At 37.8% G+C, this 27,997-nt stretch overlaps 2 protein-coding genes across 3 annotated transcripts; both read left to right on the top strand.

Annotated features, from left to right (window-relative positions):
* The first annotated feature begins 104 nt into the window (after positions 1-104).
* Positions 105-8,168, top strand: ears2 (glutamyl-tRNA synthetase 2, mitochondrial). The gene is made up of 9 exons (XM_064322411.1): positions 105-674; positions 926-1,081; positions 1,504-1,693; positions 2,590-3,062; positions 3,389-3,500; positions 4,272-4,425; positions 6,656-6,786; positions 7,423-7,558; positions 7,823-8,168. Exons 1-9 carry the CDS (start codon positions 395-397, stop codon positions 7,898-7,900), a joined length of 1,710 nt encoding a protein of 569 aa, XP_064178481.1. The 5' UTR covers positions 105-394; the 3' UTR covers positions 7,901-8,168.
* Positions 8,169-9,485: 1,317 nt separating this feature from the next.
* LOC135248134 (ADP-ribosylation factor-binding protein GGA3-like) lies at positions 9,486-26,157 on the top strand. Of its 2 annotated transcripts, none has more exons than XM_064322409.1 (17): positions 9,486-9,636; positions 13,201-13,285; positions 13,997-14,072; positions 16,223-16,321; positions 16,451-16,574; positions 17,586-17,686; positions 18,225-18,305; positions 18,583-18,720; positions 19,576-19,657; positions 20,947-21,060; positions 21,195-21,338; positions 21,604-21,647; positions 23,032-23,192; positions 23,442-23,575; positions 23,762-23,931; positions 24,253-24,363; positions 25,165-26,157. In XM_064322409.1, exons 1-17 carry the CDS (start codon positions 9,594-9,596, stop codon positions 25,273-25,275), a joined length of 1,818 nt encoding a protein of 605 aa, XP_064178479.1. In that variant the 5' UTR covers positions 9,486-9,593; the 3' UTR covers positions 25,276-26,157. The 2 variants fall into 2 exon arrangements, with proteins under 2 accessions (XP_064178479.1, XP_064178478.1); XM_064322408.1 differs by having other exon boundaries at positions 9,487-9,636; positions 21,580-21,647.
* Positions 26,158-27,997: the final 1,840 nt, after the last annotated feature.

Below are 27,997 nucleotides of genomic sequence, written 5' to 3'. Positions count from 1 at the left end.
GTGGAAAGTAGGCGGAGCATGTAGAAAACGATACTGATGGGAGATGGAGTTACCGGCCAAAGATTGAGGGCTTGTTTGCAGGAGCTGTAGACTTCATTTCCCAGTATTCATAGTACGCAAGGGCGACGATTGCGTCTTATCTGCACTTGGTCTCAGGTCAACTTTTCCCTCTGCACAAATCGGGTATCAATGTAAAACTTATGTAAAACGAATATCATAATATATAATAGTAATAATAATCCGGCGTCAGATGATGAGGGTACTACGTACGAGAATTCATTCAGTCATAACACGTCTTTTTTGATTCAGTCCTTTTTTTTTTTGAAACACCACTATGGAGCATTAGCTAGTTAGCAAAATAACTCGATGCTTTTGAGCTCACCATTGCCAAAGTATGTACTTAGCACCGTGCTTGAACTTTATGTCATCATGCTGTGTACGTTTTGCTGTAAGGACTAGTAGACGAATTAATCGCGTGAGATGCTGGAGAGAACAGATCTTAGGATATGTGTATGTGGAACATGGACAAACTCGTGGGAATCAAACCTCTGCATTCACATGGAACGGTCGCAGTCCCAAAAATAAAGATGTTCTGTTAAGTGGGGGTCTGCAGAGGCGACAGACTTCGTCTGAAAGCGGGAATGCAAGGGTCAGATTTGCTCCAAGTCCAACAGGTATGGTGACTTATGGTGTTGGTCCTTGGCTAGTTTGATTTGACAATTGAATATCCTGTATCTTATCGTATACGGATTGAAGGAGCGATTAAAATCATCGTGACACTTTTAAATCTGATTGTCCATATAACTAAGGAAGTGGCTATCATAAGTGAATTGTCACGTTAGTAATTTAGCGTTACAATATGAGATTTTGCCCTGTACTGTGGAAAGGACATTCAGCAGTGTTAAAGAAAATCATTTTGCTGTAGGTTTTCTGCACCTGGGTGGACTGCGCACTGCCCTTTATAATTTCATTTTTGCCAAGAAACATGGCGGTACGTTCATTTTAAGGATGGAAGACACTGATCAGAGCCGGCTGGTTCGAGGTGCTGCAGACGGGATAGAGGATATGCTGGAATGGGCGGGTAAGCTCCACTGGTTTTCAAAAAAGAGACTGTTACACCCGCATAGAAAGCATTGGCTGTTTAATTCATACTGTAGTGTCAGGATTTTTTTGTTGTTGGACAAACGTTATGTTTGTTGTGTTGGAATACACGTGTCATGCAAGTTCAGTCTCATGTTAAAGATAATAGCAGGCTTGTTCATCTGAAAAAAATGTTCTATGATTTAATGTTGACTATTTCCTCTTGAATGGAAATAATGTGAACTGAAATTATGTGTACAGAAATAATGTGTTTGCTCTGAAAGCTCTGAGGCTATGGGAAATGTCAGCTGAGATATGAGCTGTAGAATTTGTGCACACCATGGAATTATTATTATTAATAAATGACAATGTTTGTCACTACTATTTCTTATTTGGTCAAAACAATATTTTCCCCTCATACAGGGATACCCCCAGATGAAAGCCCTCGAAAAGGAGGTAACTTTGGTCCTTATCAACAATCACAGAGACTGGATGTGTACAGCCAAGCAGCTCAGGAACTAGTGGACAAAGGGGATGCCTATCACTGTTTCTGCTCTCCACAGAGGCTTGAGTTATTGAAAAAAGAAGCCCTTCGAAGCAGGCAGACCCCTCGGTATGTGCTGACGACGGCTGACATAGTTACTTCCCATTTGGAACATTTCCGTATTAATTTTCCTGGAAACACTAGTGGCTTCTCTTGTTCACAAAGACAGCGATTATCCGATGTAATGGTTAGTGTTCACATGATGGTGCCAGTAATTTTTGTCTGAATGAGTGGCTGTCAAATACATGAAAACTGCTATGGATGTTGGTCAAGAGTCAGTTAAAACATATGCAGTAACAAAGAGTTATGGTTTTAACTAGCTAGCTACTTACTCATGCTAGCAAATAAAAAGTGAATCATAACTGCTTATGTCCTGCCATATTTTAATGTGCACATAGTGTAGACATATGGAATCTTTATAATCACATAAAATGAACACATGCAGTGAAAGGGTAATGTTGACAGCATGTGCTGTATAGCTAGTAAGATGTAATTTCTTAGCAGTATGTGCACCATTTATTTTCTAAATCTAGTATGTTCTGGCAAAACAGATCAATAAACATTCCAGCATGGGTCTCTATCACAAGCAATCTACTGAATACCTAATAATAAGCATCCGGGAGTCACAAGACTGTTTTAAAGCCTTTTAGGATCTTATGCAACAATGACGGAAATGCAGTCTCAGTCTAAAAGCACAGAATTGGACATGCAGTAGGCCTACATTAAAATTCAAGACTAAAGAGCCAACCACATATAGCCTATCAGATATACAGAAATCTAATATATGTGATTGGCTCTTCAGTCTTGAATTTTAATTCATATCACATGCATATAAACAGGGCCTTATATTCTTTTTTTTCCAGATAACACAAATTAGTATTTTGTGACAGAGTGGGGTTGGAGAATAAGTGTGGAATTAATGCAGCTCATATTGTAAACTCTGCCATTTGTTGGTTTGCTTGCAGGTATGATAACAGGTGCCGGCACTTGCGACCAGACCAGGTGGCAGAAAAGCTGAGTCAGGGGCTGCCCCATGTGGTCCGCTTCCGCCTGCAGGAGGGTGTGGAGCCCTTCAATGACATGGTGTTTGGCTGGAATAGGCACGAGGTGGCCACTGTGGAAGGGGACCCCGTCATCATGAAAGCCGATGGCTTCCCCACGTACCACCTGGCCAACGTGGTGGACGACCATCACATGCGGATCAGCCACGTGCTGAGGGGCACGGAGTGGCTCATCTCTACCTCTAAACACCTGCTGATGTACAAGGCCTTCGGTTGGACGCCACCCACCTTTGGACACCTGCCCCTTCTGCTGAACAAGGATGGTAGCAAGCTCTCCAAACGCCAGGGCGACATCTTCATTGAACACTTTGCCAAAGCAGGGACTTTGCCTGAGGCACTGCTTGATATTATAACAAACTGTGGGTCAGGATTTACAAGTGAGACCTGTCATTATATATTTTTGTGTTGTCATTAGCATTGCTTAGTTTAGTATTGACATTTAGTTTATCAATATGTGTTATTGCCATATTAGTGTTATTCGGTTTAATGCTGGTGCTGCAGAAATCAGTTCTCTTGAACACCTATAGCTTAGATGGTATACATGTTTGGCTTCATTACATTAGTGAATTGTCATTTCTTCGTGGTATATATTTCAACTAAATTATGCTCTTGTATTGCTCACATGCTGTTTGCCAAAATTGCCACAAGATGGTGCAAGATTTTTTCCCCCTCAATTAAACTTTATATTCTGTTCTTCAAACAGCAGACAATCGTTCAGGGAGGAAGCTTGATGAAATGATTTCTGAATTTGATGCATCAAGAATAACAACCCACTCTGCTCTTTTGGATCTAGACAAGCTGTCTGAGTTTAATAGGTGAGTCAGTTACTGAATTAGTCTACAATTGTATTACTGTGTCAAAATTACAATTCAGGACTTCAATTATATGTATGTAATTGCAGCATGTTAATTGTTGGCTGATATGTATTGGAACTCAAAACACTGAACTCAAAAAGGCCCAAAGAAATCAAGCGGTAACCCTGGGTAGTATGATAAGAAACTATTGTATAATAAACTATATTATAAACAATGTATTTATAGTTTTAACATATTTTCCCCGTTTTTTTCTCCCCAATTCAGAATGCATTGCATACGTCAATGCTCATTTCTGCAGCCTCCACTGTTGATTTGTGAGAGTGCAGAAAACACATGCTCTCTTCTAAAGCATGTGATGTCAGCTGCCCTTGTTACCACACCATAGTTTGCAAATTGGGCTTGCACAGAGTCTGAGGATATTTTATGCACAGCTTAGGAAAGGCGATAAAATATGTATTGTTTTTTGAAAATGTGTACTAAGAAATGAGAGATGTTAAAAGCTTATTTTGGTTTTAAAATAATGAGTCCAGTTTGTAGACAGCTGTACTATGGAATTAGATTCATTCCCACTACCACAAACTAATATGTCATACGGGTGATTGGTTAAATTAAAAAAATTTTCTTATCCAAGAAGATTTGTGCAGTCCCTTACGAAATGCGTAGTGATGCTGTAATGTTGTTTTGCTTGCTTTACCTTACTATAATGTTATAATGTTATTTATTAATGAGGACATTATTCCTGAAATAACGATTTGCGTGTTTATTCTGTAGGATTCATTTGATGCAGAGAATTAATGATGAGCAGAAGTGTGGTTTCCTGGTGAAGGACTTGCAGGGCCTCATTGAGCAGACTTACGGACCACAGGTCCAAGAGAGCGAAGTCCTGCACAGCGAGTACATTAAGCGCGTCCTTCACCTTCGAAAGGTAATATTTTTGCCGATTTGCTTCCACACTCCTTTCTCTTTCAGAAAACCCCCTCTCTGTGCTATCCAGATTATGTTAGTGAGGCCAACCATGATGACCCATGTTTGCGACTCATGTCCACAGGATGGCAGCAACACCTTCCTCCTAGCCTTTATTTCTCAATGATATTGTCCCACAGATGCACCAAAATCAGATTTCATTTATTTCATATTTTAAAAACAAGGAACGTCTTAATTGTACAACTGTCATGGAATAATAAATATTTTAAATGGTTACATTTTGTTTGGATGGGACGAAAAAATACTAGTCAAGGAATGTAACATTGTAGTATGAAATCTAGCATGTGCAAGATACATTCATATTAGCAGTGGCAATTGTGAAGGCAGTCTCTTTAATATTATGCCCTTTATTTGCACATTTTAGTTTCGGACCTTATGACTTTCTGAGTATTGGAACCTGACTTGTTTTGGGACTGGACCTTCATGTCAGGAGGAAAATGATACTGAGTTATGCAATATTATATCATATATTAGGTCTCAGTTAAGAATTTGAGTACTAATTGCTGTTTTATTAATTGTCACATATATCTGTCAAAAACTGTCAAAATTGTTTGTAGGCTGCAGACAGTTCTGAGTTTTTCACAAATTTTGAACTTTATTCAGGCTGTGAGAAAGGGTTGACCTTTTCCTTGCCATTATATTCCCTTAGTGCTTCTCTCTCAATACTTTATAGGCTGTTAAGTTACTTATTTAGGAAAAGTAGTCATCAAGAGTATAGGCTGGGTCATAAAAACTGGGCTTTTGTTGGGTACTTGCTCAGCATAGTTCTTCTGCATTAGTGCTTTAGTGATGTTACATATGTACTCGCTGGTCTAGAAATGTTGTTTGCCAGTTCTGGCACCATTACTTGTGTAAGTCATGTGAATGGGTTTATGTTCTCCTACCTTGTAAATGGCTCTGGATATGAACATCTGCTAAATGAATGTAATGTAATGGGTTGTTGTCACCTGACTGTGACCAAGATTTCACAGCGGTGGGACACTATTGTCATCGCCCTGACAAGGTTGGGGTGAGTTTAAATTGAGGTGTGTTTTTTAGGTGATCACATTTATTCATATATTGGCTTCTCCTAACAATGCAGTAATGGGCCCATAGGGTAACAGCTGTTGTCAATGAGAGATATACCTGTACTCCTACCAGCACTAGTTCTCCAGTTATGTGTTGTGATGTCTCTTCTGTGGGCATCTCCCTTTTGTGATTTTGAATAGCACCATAACATAAACGCCTGATCATGCCCTAGATTGGTATTAGCGATCAAGTGATTCCGAGTTGCTCATGTGTTTTGCCTTGTGTCCTCGAACCAATACACAAACACCCCAGTGAAAGAGAATGCATTTCTGACCACAGTTGGCCAGTTCATGATGTCCTTTGGGCTTCCATTGCCAATATCACTTTGGCTACTGTTCTTTGTGTAGCATCAGCAAGTTCAGCAGTCTTTGTCTCTGAAGCCTGCTGGATGTCCTCCAACAAACACCCCATTTCTAAGATCCCTCCTTTTAGCCATGACAGTCAAATGCCAAAGCATGATGGAATGTTAATTTCTTAATTCAGGAGCCATACTTGTGTGGAAGCACCTGCACTGCTGTATGGAAGCTGACCTTTATGTCTGACTTTGAAGCAGCCAGACCATTGCATAGACAGAGCTCTCCATGTTGTCAACATAATACCTTTAGTTCAAGATGAATTAATATCGCTTTAAGAGCCAAGTGCCTTGTCAATACATAAAAAGACCCACATCAATTTTTATCACATCACTCATATTACGCCCAGGTACACAAGCAGGCAATCACAAACAAAGACGAACATAGACTAATCAGTTTGTTTAATTTCTGACACCATAGTTTAACTGGAATTTCTGGTTGCATTGACTGATCATTTTGTTGCACTGATTTTCCTTCTTTAAAAGCAATCACAACCTTCGTGAAGTTATGAATTGAAACTGGAACTTACTTCTAACTAGAAAAACCCAATAAGGGCTCAATTCAGGAGAGATGTTGCTAAGGTGACATGGCAGTGTGGCACAGTGGGGTGGGGGGGTTATTGCAGGTAATTCTGTATTACAGTATGTCTGTGGTAATACATTTTTGCCATTTCTGTGGTTGATGTTTAAAATAAAATTTTATTTGGTATTGTCACTAATTTATTAGTTAATATGTTTCTCTTCTTGAAAGGGGCACATAACTCGTCTCCAAGACTTGGTGACTCCTGCCTTCTCCTACCTGTGGATGAGACCCTCTATTCCTTTTGGGAAGCTTGAAGCAGTCTCCTCTGAAGCACATACCATTCTCACCCTTGTGTTGGAGTAAGCACACACTTATTCAAACTCAGTTTGCTGTAGAAGGGATATGGAGAGTCATACAGCTACAGTTGTTCCAAATTGTAACTACACCTGTTCCTGGAACAACTTCTGGAATGCCCACACTACTACACACACATCATCTGAATCAGAAGGCAGCCAGCCGCTACTTGTTTTTACTCAGCAGCCTACCAACAGAACTGCAGCCATTGTGCTTGAGGACTGCTCCACTTGAGCAGCTGTCACACAGACAGACAAGAGCTGGTCTGATGGACCAGTGGATGTTCTGCAGTGTTGTGGCATGAAGCTGGAAATGGCTTGCCAGCTGTGGGTTACATTATTGTACTAAGGGCTACTTCTTTAGCTGGATATGCCATTCGCAAGCCCTTTGGTCTTTCGCTTATTTCATTTCATCGGATTTTCAAGTAGTCCTCTTTCAGGGGCTACATTTGTATGGGAACAGAAATGCTTTTTAATTAATACTGATTGCACTGTTATTAAAATCAGCTAATGTTGCCTCAAATCAGTTGATCGTACTGTTCAAGAACTGCAGAATGGCACCTTGAATTTTTCATTGTCTCTTAAGTTTGCGTGGAATTTTTTTGTTGAATGGAATGTTTGAAATGTGCCTTGTTTCTGCAGGTTGATTGAGAAGGAAGATAAAGAGTTTACTCTTGAGTGCCTGAGTTTGGAGTTGAAAAGACTGGCAAAAAAAATGAAAGTAACAAAATACAGTGAAATGATGAAGTTTCTGCGCTTAGCTCTCAGTGGCCAGCAGGTAATTCAGATGCATTTTGACAGTTTATTTCATTTAGAAACAACATTAAGAATGTCTCTTACCCATTAAGTGTTTAAAGATGACTTTTATTAAATAAAAAAGGTACTAATATTGTAAATAGTATCTCATAGTATATCCAGTTATGTGAAAATTAAAATACATAAGCATCAAATTAATCTAAAAGTGTTCATTTAAATATTGTATTGCTAATATAACAGTATGTTTAAAATGAATATTCCATATGTTTTGTCATTCATTTTATAGCAAGGACCAAGTGTTGCCGAAATGATGGTTTCGTTGGGATCCAAAGAAATTTGCAATCGTTTGCAGAGACTGCTGTAAGACTGACTGAAAACTTGGAAGAATTTCATTTACATTGTAATATTGCATACCCATTACATTGCATACTCATCAATCAACACCTCGTCAAAAATTATGTTTACCTATCTTAAATCATACCCATTACTACCCTTAGTGAACTTTCAATGATTAAACCTAGACTACATACAGTAATGTACATGAATATTATTTGTATGATATGCAGAAAATGAAAAGTGAGATGTACAACTATGACTCTTTAACCCAATTAAACAATGCTACTGTACAACAATGGTGCTATATAATGTGTTTTATTTTTCTCAGTCACTTGCACATCAGCTTCCCCTTCATTTGTAATTTTTGCTTGTTTGTGGGCCCACAAGACATTGCCTGACTGAAGCAAAGGTTTTGGGTGCGCAGAGGAACCTCTACACATTCCACGCCTTACATGTGGAATGTTGTAATGTCAGATAAAATGATTTTGTCGTTATACTCTACTTTCAGCCTACACAGACAAAGAGTTTTTTTTTCCTATTTAAACTATCCTGACAAGGACCTAACATTTATGTCCCACCTTAACAGATTTCTGAAGTATAGGTAATGGCTGCTACGATAAGACACAAGTAAAACATTGCCAACTGTGATAAAAGTAGAACTAAACAGGAATGATGTTGACCACGTTGTTCATAAAGGATTTGTATCTGTATTGGTGGAAAATGTGTAAATATTCTTCGCTACATACAGTTAATCTTACGTGTGTTCTTGAGTGATGTGGCACGTTCATAAAATGCCACTTTTCCAACAAGTCTGTTTGTCAAATTTCTGCCCTGGTCAACTGCAAGTGCTACTATTAGCAACAGGTCTGCCACAAAGCAGTAGGCCACACAAGCTGCATGGGACCACCGAGTTCTGAAGCATGTAAAAATGAATAAATGGCGATGACAATACTGACAAATATTTTGGCCTATTAAATAAATACTGAAAATAACAAACCTATCCAAACATATCTGCCTCATTATGGTACTATATGTTTGTGGGTCAGATGAAGCCAAATAAGTAATAGATTCAGTAATATAATTTACAATGTTAAATACAATGCTAAACAAAATAACAATAATGAATTTTATTCATGATGTGCTTTTCACACACCCAAAGCACTGGATGCAGACAATTGTTCGATAGTGTATTGTTTACAGTTTTTAAGTGTAACAGCTGAATTACAGACTATTTACATTATAAATTACTGGTATTTGACACTTTTGTAGCACACATGAAGTTTGAATGACTACATTCTCTTCAGATGGAAAAAACACTGGGCCAAGTTTCATTAAATAATTTAGGAAACGTTTGGTAGCATTGCTTCAGGGCTTCTCTAATTTGTGTGATATAAGATGGCCAATATTGTTTGTTCTAACTTGGCCTCTTTTTGATAACAGTACTGTTAACGACAGGCATAGATTTTGCTACTTTTATTTAATGATTTATAGACTGCTTTGTTACATTTCTATACGTTGAAAACGAGTACTTGTTGAGATGCTACATACAATACAGAGCAGACTGTCCTGCATCTACAAATGAAGCAAATAAAAAAAGGTCCTAGCACTGAAAATTCAGATGCCAGTCAAATGGGAGTCACATGCTCTAACCAGAGGCTGCCTCTGAAGTCAACACAAGACGCAGTGTAGTTTTAGTATGGTTACCGTGAACTGATGAGGACATGGCGGCTAGCGAAGAGGGGGAAACTTTAGAATCTTGGCTGAGTAAGTTTTGGAATAAAATGTCAGCAATACAACCTCTTGAAAATGTAGACAAAATCAGGTTGTACTGTCGCATCTGAATAGATTTGCCAGCATTACACTAAAATTATGTCGCAAATAGCTATTTTCTGAGATATAAATTTAGTTCCTTAATTTATTAGGCTATAGGCGAATCTACTTCTGGTAACGCCAGATAGCCAATGTTGCGAAACTTTGTTGGTGATCTGTCTGTTGGTGGACGTATTTCTCGTTGCAAGAAATATACATCCCGGCATGGTACATTACAATAATATGCTGTCATAACGTTAGCTAGCTAGTCTACAGTATTAATGGGTGGCTTGCTAATATTGAATTTAGGCTGTTTTACGGCTACTTAACTTGCGCTTTAAAACGAAAACTTCGTGTTATTTGCGTAGTACTTCAACCGTATAGTTTGCATCGCGCGAAATTAAGTTTAAAAGAATAAAAAGTTTATAAACACTGGGTTTACTGCGTTAGTTATTGTAGTTAAGCCAGAAAAGAAGAAAACAGGAAGTGACAGAAAGTAGGCTATCATACGCAAACCCTCTGAACTGGTTGGTAGCGGGTGTTAGATTAAAATTTGTTTAAACATGAATCCCAATTAGCATTATAGGTGGGATAAAGTTGTTGATTGATTATGTTTAACTTGTCACTTATTTAGCTGCAGAGATAACTAAGTGACGACAATATTTAAAAGTTGAGTGCCATATTTCCTGTATGATTGGTTCTACGTAGCCTATGCTGCTCTGACAGGTTCTAGAGCCTATAGCGCCTTGAGATCATTTTGTCCGAAACGAAACGAAACGCTAACGAATTTATGGAGTGTCTGAACTGTTAAAATGTATTATTTGTTATGTTTGATATCATGCTGTGTAAATCTTAAACTATGCTTAATGCATTTCTCTAAATTGCTGGGCCATCGTTCAAGTGAACATTTCTAAATAAGATTTGTGCAGAATCATGCCCATGTATATAAGCAACTGACCGCTTGCATAAACACTCAAGCAGTTGTTTAGGGCCACAATAATCCCTGGCCCATACAATTCAAGTTTATTTATTTATTTATTTATTTATTTATTTATTTATTTATTTATTTATTTATTCATTTATTTATTTGAACACATTTTAATTGTACAGTATTCAACCCTGCTTCCTATGGAAGACCCATGTGACTAAAACTCAAAAATAATATATAGGAAATTCTTTATTAGGAATAACCCCTTGAGATGTACCATCTCGTTTTCAAGGGGGTCCTAAACGACAATAATACAATATAAGCACAATTAAACAAAACATTTAACAAAAAACAAAATAACAAGATAATTAAACAATACCAAATGTGACAACAGACAAACAAGCAAAAAATAAATAAATAAATAAATAACAGTAAATATCAAATAATAAGACATGCAAAATCAGGAGATCATTCTCCAAGCAGAGCATGAAAATGGATCATTCATTCATAGATTATTGAAAATTATTAATTATTATGTCAGTGATAGCATTAGGTAATAAAGTTGTAAAACATAATTATAATTCTAGAGGTGTTATTGTGGACAACTGATCCTATAATAAGAAGACAGGGCATTTTTGAACAAGTGAAAAGATGATATGGATCGAATATTTACAGGTAGATTATTCCAATCAGAGGGAGCTTCAAACATAAAGGCTTTCTTAGCTATTGATTTAGAGACTGCAGGAACAGAAAAAAACGAGCTGTATAGAGTGTCTCAATTGATAATGCGAGGAGAAAAGTACTATAAACTGTTTTAAATAGTGAGGGTAATTGAATGCATACATTTAAAAAAATACTTAATTGATAATGAAATAAATATAAGCAAAGGAATAAATATCTATGATTTATGTCTCTTATTTATTTCATGGTGTTTTTATTTCCAAAGGACACTTTGCACATGGACTCTTTTCATTTCCTTCTGTAGCCTATTTTTTTCAACGCGTTTATTTCGAAACGATTTGGCCAGTCAGTAGACATGGGAGGGGCGGGGTCAGCTATGACCATGAAGCCTGATTTATACTTTGTCGCAGGACCCTTGCGACAAGTGTCACATGACCTATATAGTCTATGCGCATGACGAAAATGACGTATTTTCAACTAAAAAAAGTGTCTCTTTCTCCTTAATGGCTTGAATCCAATTTTTCTCATCAGTGGCTCGTTCTTTTAGCACAGGAGCACATAAAACTTCAGAACTGAGTTCTTGGCCTTGTTATTTGTACAGCCCAGTGAGCCCACCACACAAGTCTTAGGCATTTTCACAATCTTGTAAATCCACCGACTGCTAATAATAACTCCATGGTGCACAACAGATTTTCTCTCATCGTGGGCGTGACCTTTATTGTGTGACTTCATTCTGCTGGCCTGGCCGCTTCCATGTTGACTGACAGGTCATTTTGAAACGCATACATAAATATTCCTAGAAATAAATACGTTCAGAAATTAATGATAATGTGCTAAGTGACCTTCAGAAATAAAACACCATGAAATAAATAAGACATGAAATAGGTATTTATTTCATTTTACAAAATGTAATTATTTGTTTCATTGCTTGTTTATTTATTCCATTATCAATTGATTATTACTGACAGTTATTTATTTATTTAATTTTGTCATGTTTGGTCTTGCATAGCTTTGGGGCTACAACAGCATTATTGTTTAGGGCAGCTGTGCAAAGCAGAATGTTGGCTACTGCTATAATGAGGTTCAGTATTAATGATTAATGCTTATATGATATGTACTATATAACTCCTGAATGGATTCACAGATTTGCACAAGATTTTGTGGAAAGGTTGGTCATGAGCCAAAGAAGAGGTCACATGTTTGTGTGAGGGTGTGTGAGGGGGCGTGGCAATGGGCGTAGCCTATCACAAAAAGGTGCATAACTCCTGAATGAATTCACAGATTTGCACAAGATTTTCTGGAAAGGTTGGTCATGAAACAAAGAAGAGGTCACATGTTTGTTTGAGGGTGTGTGCATGGATGCATGCACATATGGATGCACGCGCGTCTGCGGTCGCAGCTATTGCGGATTCGCGCTTGTTCTTTAATACCATGTTAATGTATTTGCATAGTGTGCACACCAGTTATATGCTTGTCAGCCATACTTGCCGGTTCATCAGCAAGAATGACAAATATCCCTTGCCCTGACCTTTACATGCTATATTTGATGTATGGATGTGAACTTGAATCTCATTCCTGAATTACACACAACAAATGCCACTGATGATTGTGAAGTGACTAGCATTTCATCAGATGTGGCTTCTGTAATTTTGTCTGCGGCTATTTTAGCTAACTGCTGATGAACAAACACAGTTTGGATTTTTTACCGTTTTCAGTCCCCACCACGCTTCTTTGTCAGTAAGGTCCACATTCTGACCCCTCACCTTTTATAATTTCAGTGCACAGCCATTGCACATTTTTGTAATGTTGTGTCAATTGCATAGAAGACTTGGTAGAACTCACATACCGTGACCTAAATTAATCATTTGCAAAACAAATTGCCTTAAACCTTTTTATCTGAATGTTTCCAGATAAAGCTACAGACCCTAGTAACCCGGCTGATCGATGGGATTGTATTCAGGGATTCTATGAACAGGTTAACAAGGAGCTTGAAGGGTGAGTAGAGTAAATGTGTACTGAAAATCTACAGATGGGATGATTGATTGCCTATCCAAACAAATTTTGGTTGTAGACATCACTACTAGTTACCCAATAAGAAAATATTGGCCCTGCCCTGAGCATTGAAGCAATGTTTGTTGTATTAATTTCCTGGCTATTTAATACCGTCCGTGCCTTAATCTTTCTCTCATCCTTCTCTTATCAGAGAACACAATTGCTGCATTGATTTCTGCATTTAGATTCAGATGCAGAATGTTCAGCTTGATAGCTGAGCAAAGAGCCCAGCAACAGCAGTTTTGTGAATGGAAACATTTGCCACCATTGTGGCGAATTAACGAGTGATATTTTTAAATAGTTTTTAAGACTCCTAGCAAAATTCCTCTCTTAGCCAGAGGTGAGAGGGACTGGTAAGGGTACATTTTTCAAAGGCAGCTGCATTGATTATTATAGGCGATAAAACACAGAAAATGCAGTTGACATGCTGCAGCTGGACGTGGCAGAAATTGCAGAGATCGCAGTGGAAATAGCATGCAGATAACAAAGGATGTATTGTTGATACATGTTTTGCATGCTGTCTGAGACATCCAGTCCCCATCCATTTGCTTGTCTTAATGAATATGTGTTGGGCAACATGAATGGGTGTTGAAAGTGAAGTAGTACCCTATTTGGATCTTAAATGTCTGGTCTGGCAATATTATGTTTTCACAGGCCACAAATTGCGATGCGCCTTCTTGCTCACAAGATCCAGTCACCCCAGGAGAAGGAGGCCTTGCAGGCACTAACAGTGAGATTTCTTATTATAGTTCTTACAGTAATGGCCCATTAATCACCAGGTATTGCAGCTTCACATGAGGCATAGTATGTGGTTTGATATCTGCCTGAAATCCAAGTGTAACTTGAATTTCTGGTTACGGCTAATGATATCCTACATTTTTAATAGCCAGTTGCTTTGCACTTTCCCATAATTCAATTTCCCGCCAAGCGTGTATGTTCTGATTTGAATAACTGGCTAAGCCTACAAATGTCTGCTGTGAAGAATGAGACACATAAGGACCCTTGAACATAAAGTTTAATTCTGTACATTTTGTTTTCTTTACAAGCCTAATATTTGAATACCATGACATATGTTGAGGCAGGGGGTGGACAGATCATAAATCGATGTCATAGTCTTCTGGGCTACCAGGCAGCCACATGTGGTAGCAGAGCCTATCTTTTCATAGTCCAGATATATACTGGTATTCTGGAATATACTTCTTTAAAAAAAGAAGTTAGGAAATTTCATTATTCACTTTGTCAGGAAAGTGACATCATAAGCAGAGGTCTTACTTTCTCCTTCACAGGCATACTCTTTTTTTTCTATACATTGTTTTGAAACAAGAAGCAGATTTAATAAACATAACTTTCTTGCTGCTCTGTATTATTATCATAATATCATACTAATAAAAAACACTGACTATATACAGTATCTGGCTTGGTTAAACTAAGATATCCCTATTAGTCTGGGCGAATGACACATTTAAAATTTTAATGTGGTGAGGTATTTCTTTAATAAGGTTTCTTTTGCCTTAATGCAAACAGTAATCATTTTTTAGGCATCATGAAGAGAGGTTGTCCATTTGCAAGCATGGACTACTGCTAGTGTGCCTGAACTAATGTTTGTTAGTTCTAAGGGGAATTTCAGAAATGATATCTCAGCTCTCCTGTTAAAATAATCAGTGCATTGCCTAATCGGGAACCCACCTCATCTAACTAGTTGCATGACTAATAATTTCAGCCAATCAGAGTTTTCAAAAAGAGCCAAGAGGATTTAATTGTGGTCCCCTTGGCTATGATGTGTCACAGTTGAGTAGGTTGGGACAGGAATATGGTAGTCCCAGGCATCCACACTATGCTACTGATTTGTCCACCTTTGTGAAAAGAGGCTTTGTCTTACAAAAAGGCTCAGTGGAAATAAAAAGTAAACTACATTTTGACTTATCGGTCATCTGAATTACAGACTTTACATTTGACATTGTTCTTAATAGTGGTTCAGATGCTGTTATTTCTTTTAAATCATACTTGTTTCTATGATTTATTTACATTTAAACTACAATTTCATTATTAAAAATGATTATGCCTTGTTTAAAGCATCCCCAGGCTTGGAAATGTAAATGTATAAAATATTTAAGAGAGACTTCCTTTTCTGCTTAGTCAGAGGGTTCTTTATAGGAGTCATTATCATGCCATGTCCTGTCATGTGAGTATTGTCAGGTGATTTTGTCTAAAATTATGCTTCCTTTTCAGTTGTAGCTGATGACATTGATAAAATAAATTAAAAAATGCAGACAAAATAGTTTCAAACAAAGGCATAATTTCAACATAGAAGTTCTTAACCATATTGCAATATAATTAAATACAAAGCTATCCCAAAGCTATCCTACATCCCAATTATTTCTTAGCTTCCTGTATTTAAAATTGTAGTAACACATTGTTTGGATTTTCCTTCAGACAGATAATGGATGACATTTTACAGTTTAAAGTCTGATTGTAGCATTAGCAAGACAGGGAGAGAGCACTGCTGTTGTAACAAAGTAGAAAGACTGGCTGCACATGACTGGGTTCTTGATATTTGTGAACATGAAATATATTTCCACCATGTGAAAAAAACAAACAAAAAAAAGATATTTATGTATTGAAAATATTTGTCATATGTGATATTAGAACAGTGTGAATCGCAACATTCCTTCCATAATTGTCCTCATATGAGTGAATTTTCCTACTGGCTTAAGTTTTTGTTTCCATTTGTGTTCACTTTCATTCAGTAGTAAGCTTAGATGATTAAGTATGCTTTCAATAAATCCTGTTTCTATTTACGTGAATATGATGTTAAAATGAATTGTATTTATTTTTTGAACACCTGCATTCCAAGTCCTCACATTTCTGTATTTCCTTTAGGTGTTAGAAGCCTGCATGAACAATTGTGGCAAGCGATTTCACAGTGAGGCTGGAAAGTTCCGCTTCCTGAATGAAATGATCAAAGTGTTGTCACCAAAGGTATTGTGATAACTGTTTGACATAACATTTGAGTAGAACTGTATCAATTTTAAATTTGAACAATTCAGCGTTAAGCATGGAGATGTGCGGCATGGTTATTTATTCACTTACTGACTACCACTTCTACAGTATTTAGGCATGTGGACCACAGCTGAGGTCAAACAAAAGGTGACAGAGGTCCTATACAGCTGGACTCAGTGGCTTAAAGATGAGGTTAAGATCCAGGAAGCCTACTCCATGCTAAAGAAACAAGGTGTGTAGACCGTGGTTTGTTTTGTGTTCTGTATTTATTTGCCTCTTGTAGACTTGTAGCTGCTTTAGGAAATCAGTTGTAGCATGGTAAATGGTAAATGGACTGCATTTATATAGCGCTTTTATCCAAAGCGCTTTAGAATTGATGCCTCTCATTCGCCAGAGCAGTTAGAGGTTAGGTGTCTTGCTCAAGGACACTTTGACATGCCCAGGGCGGGGTTTGAACCGGCAACCCTCCGACTGCCAGACAATCGGTCTTACCTCCTGAGCTATATAGCCCCCCAGTAGCAGTGTGTGATTAGACATTTTGTTCTTTTTTGTGGAGTATGAGACTCATATAACACGGAATAAGAATGTAGGCCTGATTGTGAAAACTTGAGTGAGTGGTTTCACTGTAATACTTAATTAACAGAATAGAACATACATATATGGTGTACAATGAAAGCTGACTCCTGGAACTTTTTAAATTAAAATGATCACAGGACAAAGATAATTATAATGTCAAACAAGAATGATGACTACCATTGGAACGGGTTTCAGAATGAGTGTACAGAAGCAGCCCCAAATATAAAACATTGCTGCTCAAATCACCAATTCCTTTATTACTCTCTGTAAACAAATCAGAATGCTTCAAGACCTTTACAATCTGAAATAAAAGCCCCCCAGACCCATCGTAGACGTTTTGCAGAAATATTTATTTGCAAACTATCCCTTTTCAGGGATGTCTGAAAAGATAGGCATTAGTTTTAAGTGTATCACTAGTTAGCAAATTGCTTACATTGCAAGATGTAAATGAAACCACAGAATACACAACAAAACAGTTAATGGTTTTATTTAGTGGAGTAGTTCTTTGTGCCAGGCTTTTGGTTTTTGAGTGAAAGAGTTCACTTTTTTTAAATAACAGACATATACATCATTGTAATAATAAGTTTTTTATGTGATGTGATTTAACCTGTATGAGAACAGGGCCATCTCCAAGTGCTTTATTTAGGATGCCTTGTCATTTTCTCAGGTATTATAAAGAAAGACCCCAAGTTACCCGAGAATGTGGTAATGCCGCCTCTGTCTCCGAGAACAGGGGAGTCTGTGTTTGATGATGAAGAGAAATCAAAGGTGAAAATTTCATTAGAACCCTGTTGCAAGAAGTTGATTCATGTGCAACCATTTTGATTGCATCATTGGGTCAACACTGTTTACCACCTCAGCTTCCATTGCCTGAACTTATGTTGAAATTAGTACCATTGTACTGTATGTGGCATCCTGATTAGGTGTTACATCTGTCAAGACTGTGCTGTTAAGTATAAAGTGCAGGTTGCTGACAATGTCATTTGGAGCAAGAGATTTACTGCCAGGTATGGGACAAAAGCTGTTAAACTTATTCTCTTTTGTCATGGCTGAACATTAGAATTTGCTAATGTCATGAACACTTGTATATTAAATTTTTATTCAAAGAATAGACTTTGCAAGCTGCATAACTGTCATTTGGCTTTTACTGTAAATACAAAGATACTGTTTTTCTTTATCAGAATATGTTTCAAGGAAAGCATTTTATTGTATTAGTATTGGTGTTTAAAAATTTAACGTACTCTTTTACCACTGTATCTGTGTGCCTACAGTAAATATGCTAAGCAGAGGTTGTATTTTTTTCCAGTTACTGGCAAGACTCTTGAAAAGCAGACACCCTGATGATCTTCAGGCAGCCAACAGGCTTATCAAGAACACCATGAAGGAAGTGAGTATAATTGGCACTGGGTCATTTACAGTACACAATGACCATTTACTACTATCCCATGTGAATGGAATAGTCTGCTAATAACTCATTTCAGTTGGTTCAATTTCTCTTTGCTGGCAAAAAAAGTAGATGCACAAAAGTACCTTTGGTGGGTGCAGAATGCAAGTTCAGAATGACACTGATCCTGAAAGCATGTTCAGGAGCTCTCCTGTCATGAGTAAATGACACCCAATCACAGATAGCAGGGATCACTTTAACTATGCTTCATTTCTGACAGGAGCAAGAGAAGATGGAGAAGGTGTCCAAACGCATTACTACCATGGAGGAGGTTGAGAGAAACACCAAGCACCTGAAAGAGCTGCTGGAGAATCACAGGAGGGGTGAATCTTCCGAAGAACAGTTAGAGGAGATGAGGGTGGGCCGTGTGTGTGTGCTTGTGCTGCGTGTGCGCGTCTGCATCAGTGTGTTCGCGTATATGCTGGACGGGTGGGTTCACAGCAGCTGTTGCATGGGTGTGCAACTCCTGTCCTCACTGACCACAATCCAGAACATTTTATTGGTTTCTCAATAACTCCGGCTTCTCAAGAGCAACAGAGGTGCTAAAGTCAAACAATGAATTAATCCAGGTTGCTAATTAAGACTGTTATTGCTGGAGTGAAAGCCGGATGCCCTTCAGCCAGGACACCAGGACTGCAGTGTGGCAGCCTTGAGTCAAATTAGAGACAGGAGACAAAGCATGCGGGTCTTTGTCTTGATTACTGCAGTCGTCTTAATAGTTTTTGGTTAATGGATTGGTAATTGCCTATTAAAGCTTGCTACTGCAAGACATTTTTTATCTGTTACTATTAGTATTCCCAACCATAATTGTAGAAGTGATTGTGGACTTTTCTTTGTGCAATCTCGTTTGAATCAAAAATGAATTAAGCCCTTCATTGTGATCAAGAGGAGCGTAGTTAATGTCATTTTTGTTCCTGACAAGCAAGATGGCTTGTTGAAATGTAAGAAGAGAGGATGAGAGAGGATAGTCAGACTGGTGCCTGAATAATCAGTGATCCTATTTCTATTTCACTTGGGTGCCCTAAATGACGAAAGCAGAATTGTCTTGGTATTGTAATTTTTTATTGTTTTTTGTTGCTGTATGTATCCTGTGTTTGTTCCTATGAGTGCGCTGCAGTGTACACCCTTTATGTCATTAGACATTTATTATTATTATTATTATCATCATTATTATTTAATGTATCTTGTTCTTATTCTCTTGTCTCTGCCGCAGAATCTTTATGAGCAATGTGACAAACTGCGTCCCACTCTCTTCCGCTTTGCCAGTGACACGGTGGACGATGATGACGCATTAGGTACTCATGATTCCCGAAAAAACACCATTGTCTTCTTAAATGGATCACTTTGCTCTGGCATTGCACATTACTACAATTAATAGAATGTTCAGTTGTGTCAATGCTACCGCAGTGAATGAGTAGACTTGTTGTCTTAAAACACAGACATATAAGGCCTATACAAGACTGGGGCCCCTGCCGGGGGGGCAATCGGGCATGTTGTCCCGGGGCCTGGAAGAAGGGGGCTCCCAACGGTCTATGTATGCGTGGCAAATAATATTTTCTCAGGCCTGGGAATAAAATAATAATATTATTTTACTCAGGAATTTCACCAGGAAGCCCTGCACAAGACTTTTCTTAAATTCTTACTTTTATTCTGAAGAAAAGATTCAGCAAAAAAAAACAGAGTTTTAGAAATCGTCAGGCCTTCAATTATGTGAATATCCCAGGTGTATGAGATCTTAATTGTTTATAAATTGGATGCGTGTGCCTTTTCACGTTGATTAGCATAAGGAAACACCCTAATAATGGCATGAAAAGGATTCTGAATTAAGCGTTGTGTGCAAAGGATCTCCCTAAGGCATGATTAGCCAAGAAATCTAAAAGCCACAGATATGCCATTGTTTTGGGATTGGCTGTGTGCTTGTGAGTCTTTATATACAGTATCATCATCAGTCACTTTTATCAATAAACAAAAGGAAATACATGTGTTCACAACCAGTTTTTTCCATCTTAAACTAAGATGAAAACTATGATAATTAAAAAAATATTATTGTAAACTCAAAAGTTTTTGAATTAAATGAAAATTAACTAAAACATGCAAAGCTGCTCTTAATGCTAACTAAAACTAAAAATCTAAATCAATTTTTGTAAATGAAATTGAAAACTAAAAAACTGGTGAAAACTTTGATTATTCTGATTTATTCTGGTTTATTAATGTAGGTAAAATAAATATAATAAAGCATTCCAAATAAAAACTTCTTCAGCATATATTCTTTTATGTTTCCAAATACACAGAGATTTTGATCATGCCAAAGAACAAATTCAGATGAGAAAAAAAGTGATGAATCCCAAAATGTTTGTGGAAATGTAAGCACAGTTGATCAAATCTAATCATACCCATGTTTTGTGAATGAGGCCCATTACCAGTTTTTGCTCTTTTTCTGCTACTCTGTAAAGCTTTTTTGTGACCGTTTTCTGTAAAATACACTAGACAAATAAAATTGATTTATCTCTGTGTGGAATTTTAGTATATTGAGCTGTCTTTAAAATATTTGTCTGATTCGCTTTGTCTGCACTCTCATTTTCAGCTGAAATTCTCCAAGCAAACGATAAACTAACGTTGGTTGTCAATTTGTACCAAGAGATGTTCGGAAACAGTGATGTCAATGGAAACAGCCGAAGCGATCACTGCAAAAGCAAAGGTATCACTTCTCTAGCCTTTCCAACTGTGTCCTCAGAGTATGCATCGAATTGTCATTTACCAACCAGTTGTTCGCCTGCTGCTCATAGTGTGCGCATCATTAACCGCATTTCTTTGATGTTTTGCATTGTACAGGTCCTGAAAGTCCCAAGGAGATAAAGAGCTACCATCTGATAGATCTGTCAGTGCTGGATTCTACATTGACAGACAGCACCAGTCCACCTAGAACTACACACAGCAGCTCTCTGTCTCTGCTGGACGAGGAGCTCATGTCACTAGGTCTGTGGCTTCTGGTGCTCCCTGCTACTCACCACACCCTCTCTATAGGGTTGTTGTTTGGGACATCCACTTTCACTCCCCATCTGTAACACGTCGCAGAGTCAAAAGTTCTTCTCACGACAGATGGGGTGCTCCGGTGTGGCCTGTCATCTAGTATGCAGTGCAGGATGTGTGATATTGATGGTGTGTTATTGTGTGTGGTGAAGAGATGTTGCTGTAGGTAATGAAAGGCTCTTTGCAGGACTAAATGATCCATCTCTGACAGAAACCCAGAAGAGTTCGGGAAAACACTGTGATGAACTGAGTCAGGTACAGTCTTTTCATTTATTTATTAGTATAGCTTGCATTTTCTCTGTGTCCGACCTATATTCCTTTAATTTTCTTTTATAATAATGGGAATTTATTCACATTATTGCTATTTTAAAATTGTAATACTGCTTAGTTACTATTTATTTATCATAATAATGAATTCATATTATTGCAGATGTCTATTGGGTATGTAATAGGGTTATACAAAGAAATTAACATATGATGCTGATTTGAATGATTACAGTTGTACATTAAAATTCACATGGAATGCAAGTAATATTTTACTGTATGTATCTAGTGCTGCTCAGAAAATGCCACTATATCTAATTTGGTAACGCAATGTTGTTTAGGTCTATAAAGCTGTTTGCAAAGGTTGTAACACTGGTCCGCTGGAGAGAAAAATAAGTAATTACATAAATTATGTTAATGTAACATTAACATAGTTCGACACTCACAGCTCACTGATTGCCATTAGCATTGTTTGAAGCCTAAGCAGAGTTTGGAGAACAGTGTGTCAGTAAGAAAAGAATATAGAAATATCAGTTTTTCTGCTTGAATCTGGAGCAAAAGGCTTGCAGACAGGCAGCAAAGCACACACTTTTGTTTCCCATACACAATGACCAATAGCATAAGCCACAAGCTTTATTTAAAATACAACTGCTAACACCATACCCACATGCCATGGGGTAACAAAAAAATACATGTAGAAACAGAAAAAGACATTGATTTTATAAAAATGCAGAAAAAAGAAGAAAATTAAATGCCAATATGATGAATTAGGTGAGCATCCCAAATACATTGTGATCCAGAATCAAAGGGGCTTATGGGATGTGGAGTATGGAGTGCGGAAAGACGAATTATGTTTAAATATGTATGCATACATGAAAAGGCACACAGAACCAAATATTTGTAGTACAGATACAAATATACAGATATGTTATTAAAATGTATTAACTTGTTTAGATCAACCATGTCTCTTCCATTATACATTATCAACAATCTATTAAAGTGTGTTTCAGAGATAATTGCCTCTAGTACTAACTTTATTAAGGTTATGAATTTGGAGTTTGGCAAGCCTGCTACTGTAGTTCTGATTGGGCTTTTTTTGTGCACAAATGGAGGACATAAAAACAAATCTCGTTGTTTTTTTTTTGTTCTCATTGGCTGAGGCTGCCTGATCTCAGCTGTGTTTCTGTTTTTGATGTGATAAAACCAAAAAAGCCTTTGAAAATATGTTGTTGCTGAAAAAACATTTGCTATAAAGCAATTTTTCTGTCTGTGCCAGGGTCTTAAGTATGCCACACTCTAACAATTGTGCTCATCTGAATAATTGAATATGATCTTTCAGTTTTTAATGACTGAAGTGGCCTTTGTATCGTTTCAGCTTTGGAATGAAGGTAGCTCAGGCATCCTGGGGCAGAATACTGCGTTCACAGGGAAGGTGGAAAAGAGGGGAGAGGGAAGCATATTGAAAGCCCGGGGGTCTGGTGGGGACTCCGACTCTTCTCCCACAGGCTCTATCACACTCTCAGCACAGCACAGCTGGTAAGAGATAGTAAGTGCCTACTGTAGCCAAAAATGTCTATTTATGACATTTTTGTAGCACAGCTTTCAACATTATCCCCAAACCAGCCCATCAAAATACAGCTGGTCTGATTTTTGTCACAAACTGCTTTACCTGTTAGGATACATTTATTGTTGTTACAGTCTGTTCATTATTTTTTGGTATTTTTGCGCTAATAGAAGATATTAACTGGTATAGTGGCTCATTTTGTCTTATTTCATTTTTACTAGGCCAGTTCACCAGCCCAGGTCTGTTTTGAGTGACCTTCAGAATCAGCCAGTCAATTCCCCAACAAAATCCAGCGCCCCAGCTGCCGAAAGATCCTTATCAGATGTATTTGTTTCTTTGGAATCTATAAAGCCAAGTAAGTCCCTACTGTACTGCAAGAAGTTGTTATTTATAGAAGATAGACATTTTATGCAGAATCCGTAGTTACCCTTAAGTTTAATGTACGTATATAATGTCCTGTATTGATCACTGAAAGGGCTGCACACTGTCAGCTGTATTTGGATGACCATTTCAGTCATGATCTGTTACCATTGTTTCTTAGGTAACACTGCTCCCATCGTGGCCTATGACAAAAGTGGAATTCGTGTGATGCTGCACTTTGCCAAAGATAGTCCCGTTGGGCGACCTGATGTAGCCGTCTTGGTGGTCTCCATGCTGAGCACCTCCCCCATCCCTGTTAGAGATGTGGTGTTCCAGGCAGCAGTACCAAAGGTAGGAAACACATTTACATATAAACACATTTACATATAAGCCCTTAGGAGAGGAATTTCACAGTAGTCCTACACAGTGACTCTTTAAATGGATCCCATAGCAGATGCTAAAGTGATCATTAGATGTTGGATTACGGTAGTGATATCTTTCTTGAGATTACAGTCTCAAACTGAGTTAACAAAGATACCAGAGATACCTTTCATTTGAATCATTTTGATAATACAATCCCTTGTACAATCCATGTGTGTCAGTTTGCGCGTGGGTGTTTGAATGAGAGGCTAGCAGATCACTAAGCATCATTCCTGTCCCTGTAATTCCCAGAGTATGAGGGTGAAGCTGCAGTCAGCCACTGGGTCAGAACTGCCGGCCTACAACCCCATCGTGCCCCCTGCAGTCATCTCCCAAATTCTGCTTCTGTCCAACCCTCTCAGAGTGAGTTCACTACGCCCCCACATACTCTGAAACCCGCCGGCCTGCCTGCATCCGTTTTACGGGGGGAAATGTAATGTAAATGCTCTAAACGCGACAGGAGTGCCTGAACAGAGTGCCCAATTTCTGCAGGGATATTAAAGCCATACATAAAGCCAGGAAGCCTTGTCAAATTATGCACTTCCTGTCGCCATAAAAAAAGCCATAACTGATGCTACAAAATTAAATGGACCTTATGAAGATTCAGCCTTTCAGACATTCTTTTTTTTTGGAGGATGACTTCAAGGAAATGTGTACTATGGAATGGAGTACCCTTCATGGTTATAGTTAGTTCAAGAGCAGCTGTATTAGTAGTTAAAGTTGGTTAATCCAAAGACATGCGAGGATTAGTTTACTCACACGAACAGTTGCAGTGTTACCACATGACTGAAAACCTGTGTAATATGCATATAAGAGTTATCATGATTAACAACAAAATTATTTATAATTTTCCAAAAAACATCCAATCTGTGAAAATAAGGGTTATAAAACATTATTATTATTATTATTATTATTATTATTATTATTATTATTATTATTAATAACCTTTATTGAACCAGGGTAGTCACACTGAGAATGACATCTCTGCAAGTGATTATGTCACATTATGTACAAAATTATGAGGTTATTATAAGAATCATCACCTTTATATTCTTTCATTCTCCTCCCTTTTAAACTTCGCTGCCACGGTACTATTTAAATGGCAACACAACTTTGTATGAATTGGGCTAATGGTATTTGTTTGTGGTTTGTTTGTTCTCACAGGAGAAGGTGCGTTTACGATACAAGCTAACATTCACCCATGGAGAGCAGAAGACCAGTGAGCAGGGTGACATAGAAAACTTCCCTGATATGAGCTCTTGGACCAGCTGGTGACCCCCCTCCAGAGCAAAGAACTTGGGGTCAATGGAGAGATGCAGTGGCCACTGCAGAGATAATGCATTCTCAGATTGTGAGAAGTGTTACCAATGCATTACAATCAAATTGATATGTCATTATATTGATATAGTTGGAGTCATAGCAAATAATTGCAGCATTTTTTCAGTCTTTATTTTTTGAGCCCTTCAAAACCATGGAGTCTCATGTTGTTGGCAGTTTTGCTGCCAAAGAGCACCAAACAACAATCGATTGACCCACTGCTGTTACAGGGATACTGTGATCTCTTCACCTCAGATACATCTGTTTGAATAACAGATTAATGAAAGTGTGGTAGACATTATGATTCCTTAAAAAGGCTTTATGAATGATTCAGTTTTTTGGTGATAAAGAGAACGTGGTACGAATAGATGCAAAATGAGTTTGTTTATTTTGAATGTAATATTGAGCTTTTTTGGGCACTGGTTTGTCTGGTCATGAACATACCAGAACTATTATGTGCCATTATAGTGCCATTATACATTACGTACCTGATGACAAGGATTTTCTATGCAATGGATCATGGTGATGAGATGCTTAACTTGCAGTCTTTTGTTTCAGAAACATGGTACGATACATTTCTTTCACTTGTCCTTATAAATCAGGTAAAAACCCTGCATAAATAGTTGATCCCGAGAACCAGGACTTTGAAAGATGTGTGCTACGTGCCAATGACATGTTTGCTTCCATTAAGACATGCCTGCATTACGTATTTTAGATAATTTATTATTGTTAAAGTTGTGTCATGTGGCTTTATTGAAAAATAAAAGTTCCAAAGCAAAAATGTGAAAAATTCTTGAAATGATGTAGGTCAATAAAATGTTTGCTCAAGCTGCCTTTGAATCAGTAGTTGACTTGTCTGACTCAAAGATATACGGTAATAGTGTTGTAAGAGAATTTTGGTGCAGGGTGTTACGTTTGTATTCTCTTTTTTCTTGTTAATTATATGCTCATTTCTGATTGGGGATAAGTGACTTCTTCGAGTGAAAATACCACTTGATAGTCTTTATGCAGGGAGAGGTGTGTTGCCAGCCAGTAGCGTAGCCTGGCAGTTCACCCAAAAATAATATAAAGCTATATTTCCACTTTCGTGGAGTGCTATATATCCATCCAGATAGATTCGCTGAGAGGTGATGAGTTTTCTATAAATGCGCTGCAGCTCACCCTGATAGAACCTCAAAACTTTTTATTTGAAAAACTCAATGGAAACACCTCTTTCCAAATGTAATGAAAAGGTTACTCATGAACATCCACAGACCATCCAGATTGCATGCATAGACCTTGTCCTATAAAACTGGTGCTGAAAGATCTCAGAAAATATCAATAACTTCAGACCCATTTCCCTTCGTCGCTGAAGCATTTGAGCATTTTGCTTCTCAATTTACGGACTAGCTTACTTCCAGCCATCTCTGAAGCCTTTCAGTTTGGCTTCCACCCTAACCACAACTTTACTTAAAGCCACCAACCATCTAAGTGCAGCAAACTCTGGTCTGATAAATATCTTAATCTTACTTGACGACAGATGACACCCAACTTTACATTAGCTCTCCTCTTTCCTCACATTCTCTCACCGACTGCTTGCACAAAATTAAAACCTGGATGACTGTGAGAGATAAATATAAAATGTACTTTGTATTTGTGTTTAATCAAACTCTGTACTCTGTCAATATGTTTTTGCAAGATGTTTTTGTGCTTACTGGCAGACAGTAGTTGCTCAAGGTAACCTGAGGCAAGGGGGGGAAGCATCTATCTAACGGAACTCTTCTGACTCCTCGCACACAAGGAGGACTCCGGCCTTGAGAGACAGGAACGAATCTGCTCCCCTCTCCTCGTCCTGTGTGTATGAGAAAGGAGCAGCTAGACAAGCAGTAATGGAAGAGTATAACAGACTGCCTCAAATTCTATCTGCAAGCAAAGGTCATTTGACCAAAGTATATTATACACTGCTGAATCTCAAGCTAGTTGAGAACTGCTACCTCCTATTTGATCAAATATAATAAAGAACTTATTCTGTGTGATTAACTTGAAGGTACAGTTTATCTTCCTTTTTGAGTTTATGTGTGATTTCCATGACACTGACCCACAACTTTATACACCTCAACTATAACAAGTCTATAATCATGCTTAGTCGGCTCCAAATCTGTCTTGTCCAAAACTCCTCACTTGAACATTCCCATTGACAATGTCTATTTGCTCACTTCGCTCCTCCTGTTCAGGCCTGCCCACGATTGCGTCCTCAAACCTTGCATTTAGTTGTGCTGCACCAAAACTTTGGAACTCACTTCCCCTTCACATTCTGATGCATTCTTTTGACTAAAAAAACTGCTCAAGTCCCAGTTATTTAAGCATACACACACGCACATATAAATATATTACCTTTTTCTTTTTTACTAATGATTTACATTGTTTCTTCCTAACCCAACATATTTATTTATTTATTTACTTATACTCTATTTATACTTGTGTTCTTTGATATAGTCTCAACATTGATTTAATAATGCTTTTTATATATTTGGATAAAATAAATACATATACTTTATCTTGTAGCTTAATGAACACTTTAAATGTAAAAAAAAAAAAAGTGAGTGCATAGGTTATTTAAAAGATGAGCAGCTTTTAGCATTCTCTGATACTCAAGATGCAACATGATCTGAACATGGAAGTCTAGGAGTTGAACCCCATT

Source organism: Anguilla rostrata, chromosome 2 (assembly GCF_018555375.3).
Source record: "Anguilla rostrata isolate EN2019 chromosome 2, ASM1855537v3, whole genome shotgun sequence".
Classification (NCBI taxonomy): Eukaryota; Metazoa; Chordata; class Actinopteri; order Anguilliformes; family Anguillidae; genus Anguilla; species Anguilla rostrata.
Note: the sequence above shows the minus strand (reverse complement) of the source record. Positions and strands in the feature narration are given on the sequence as shown.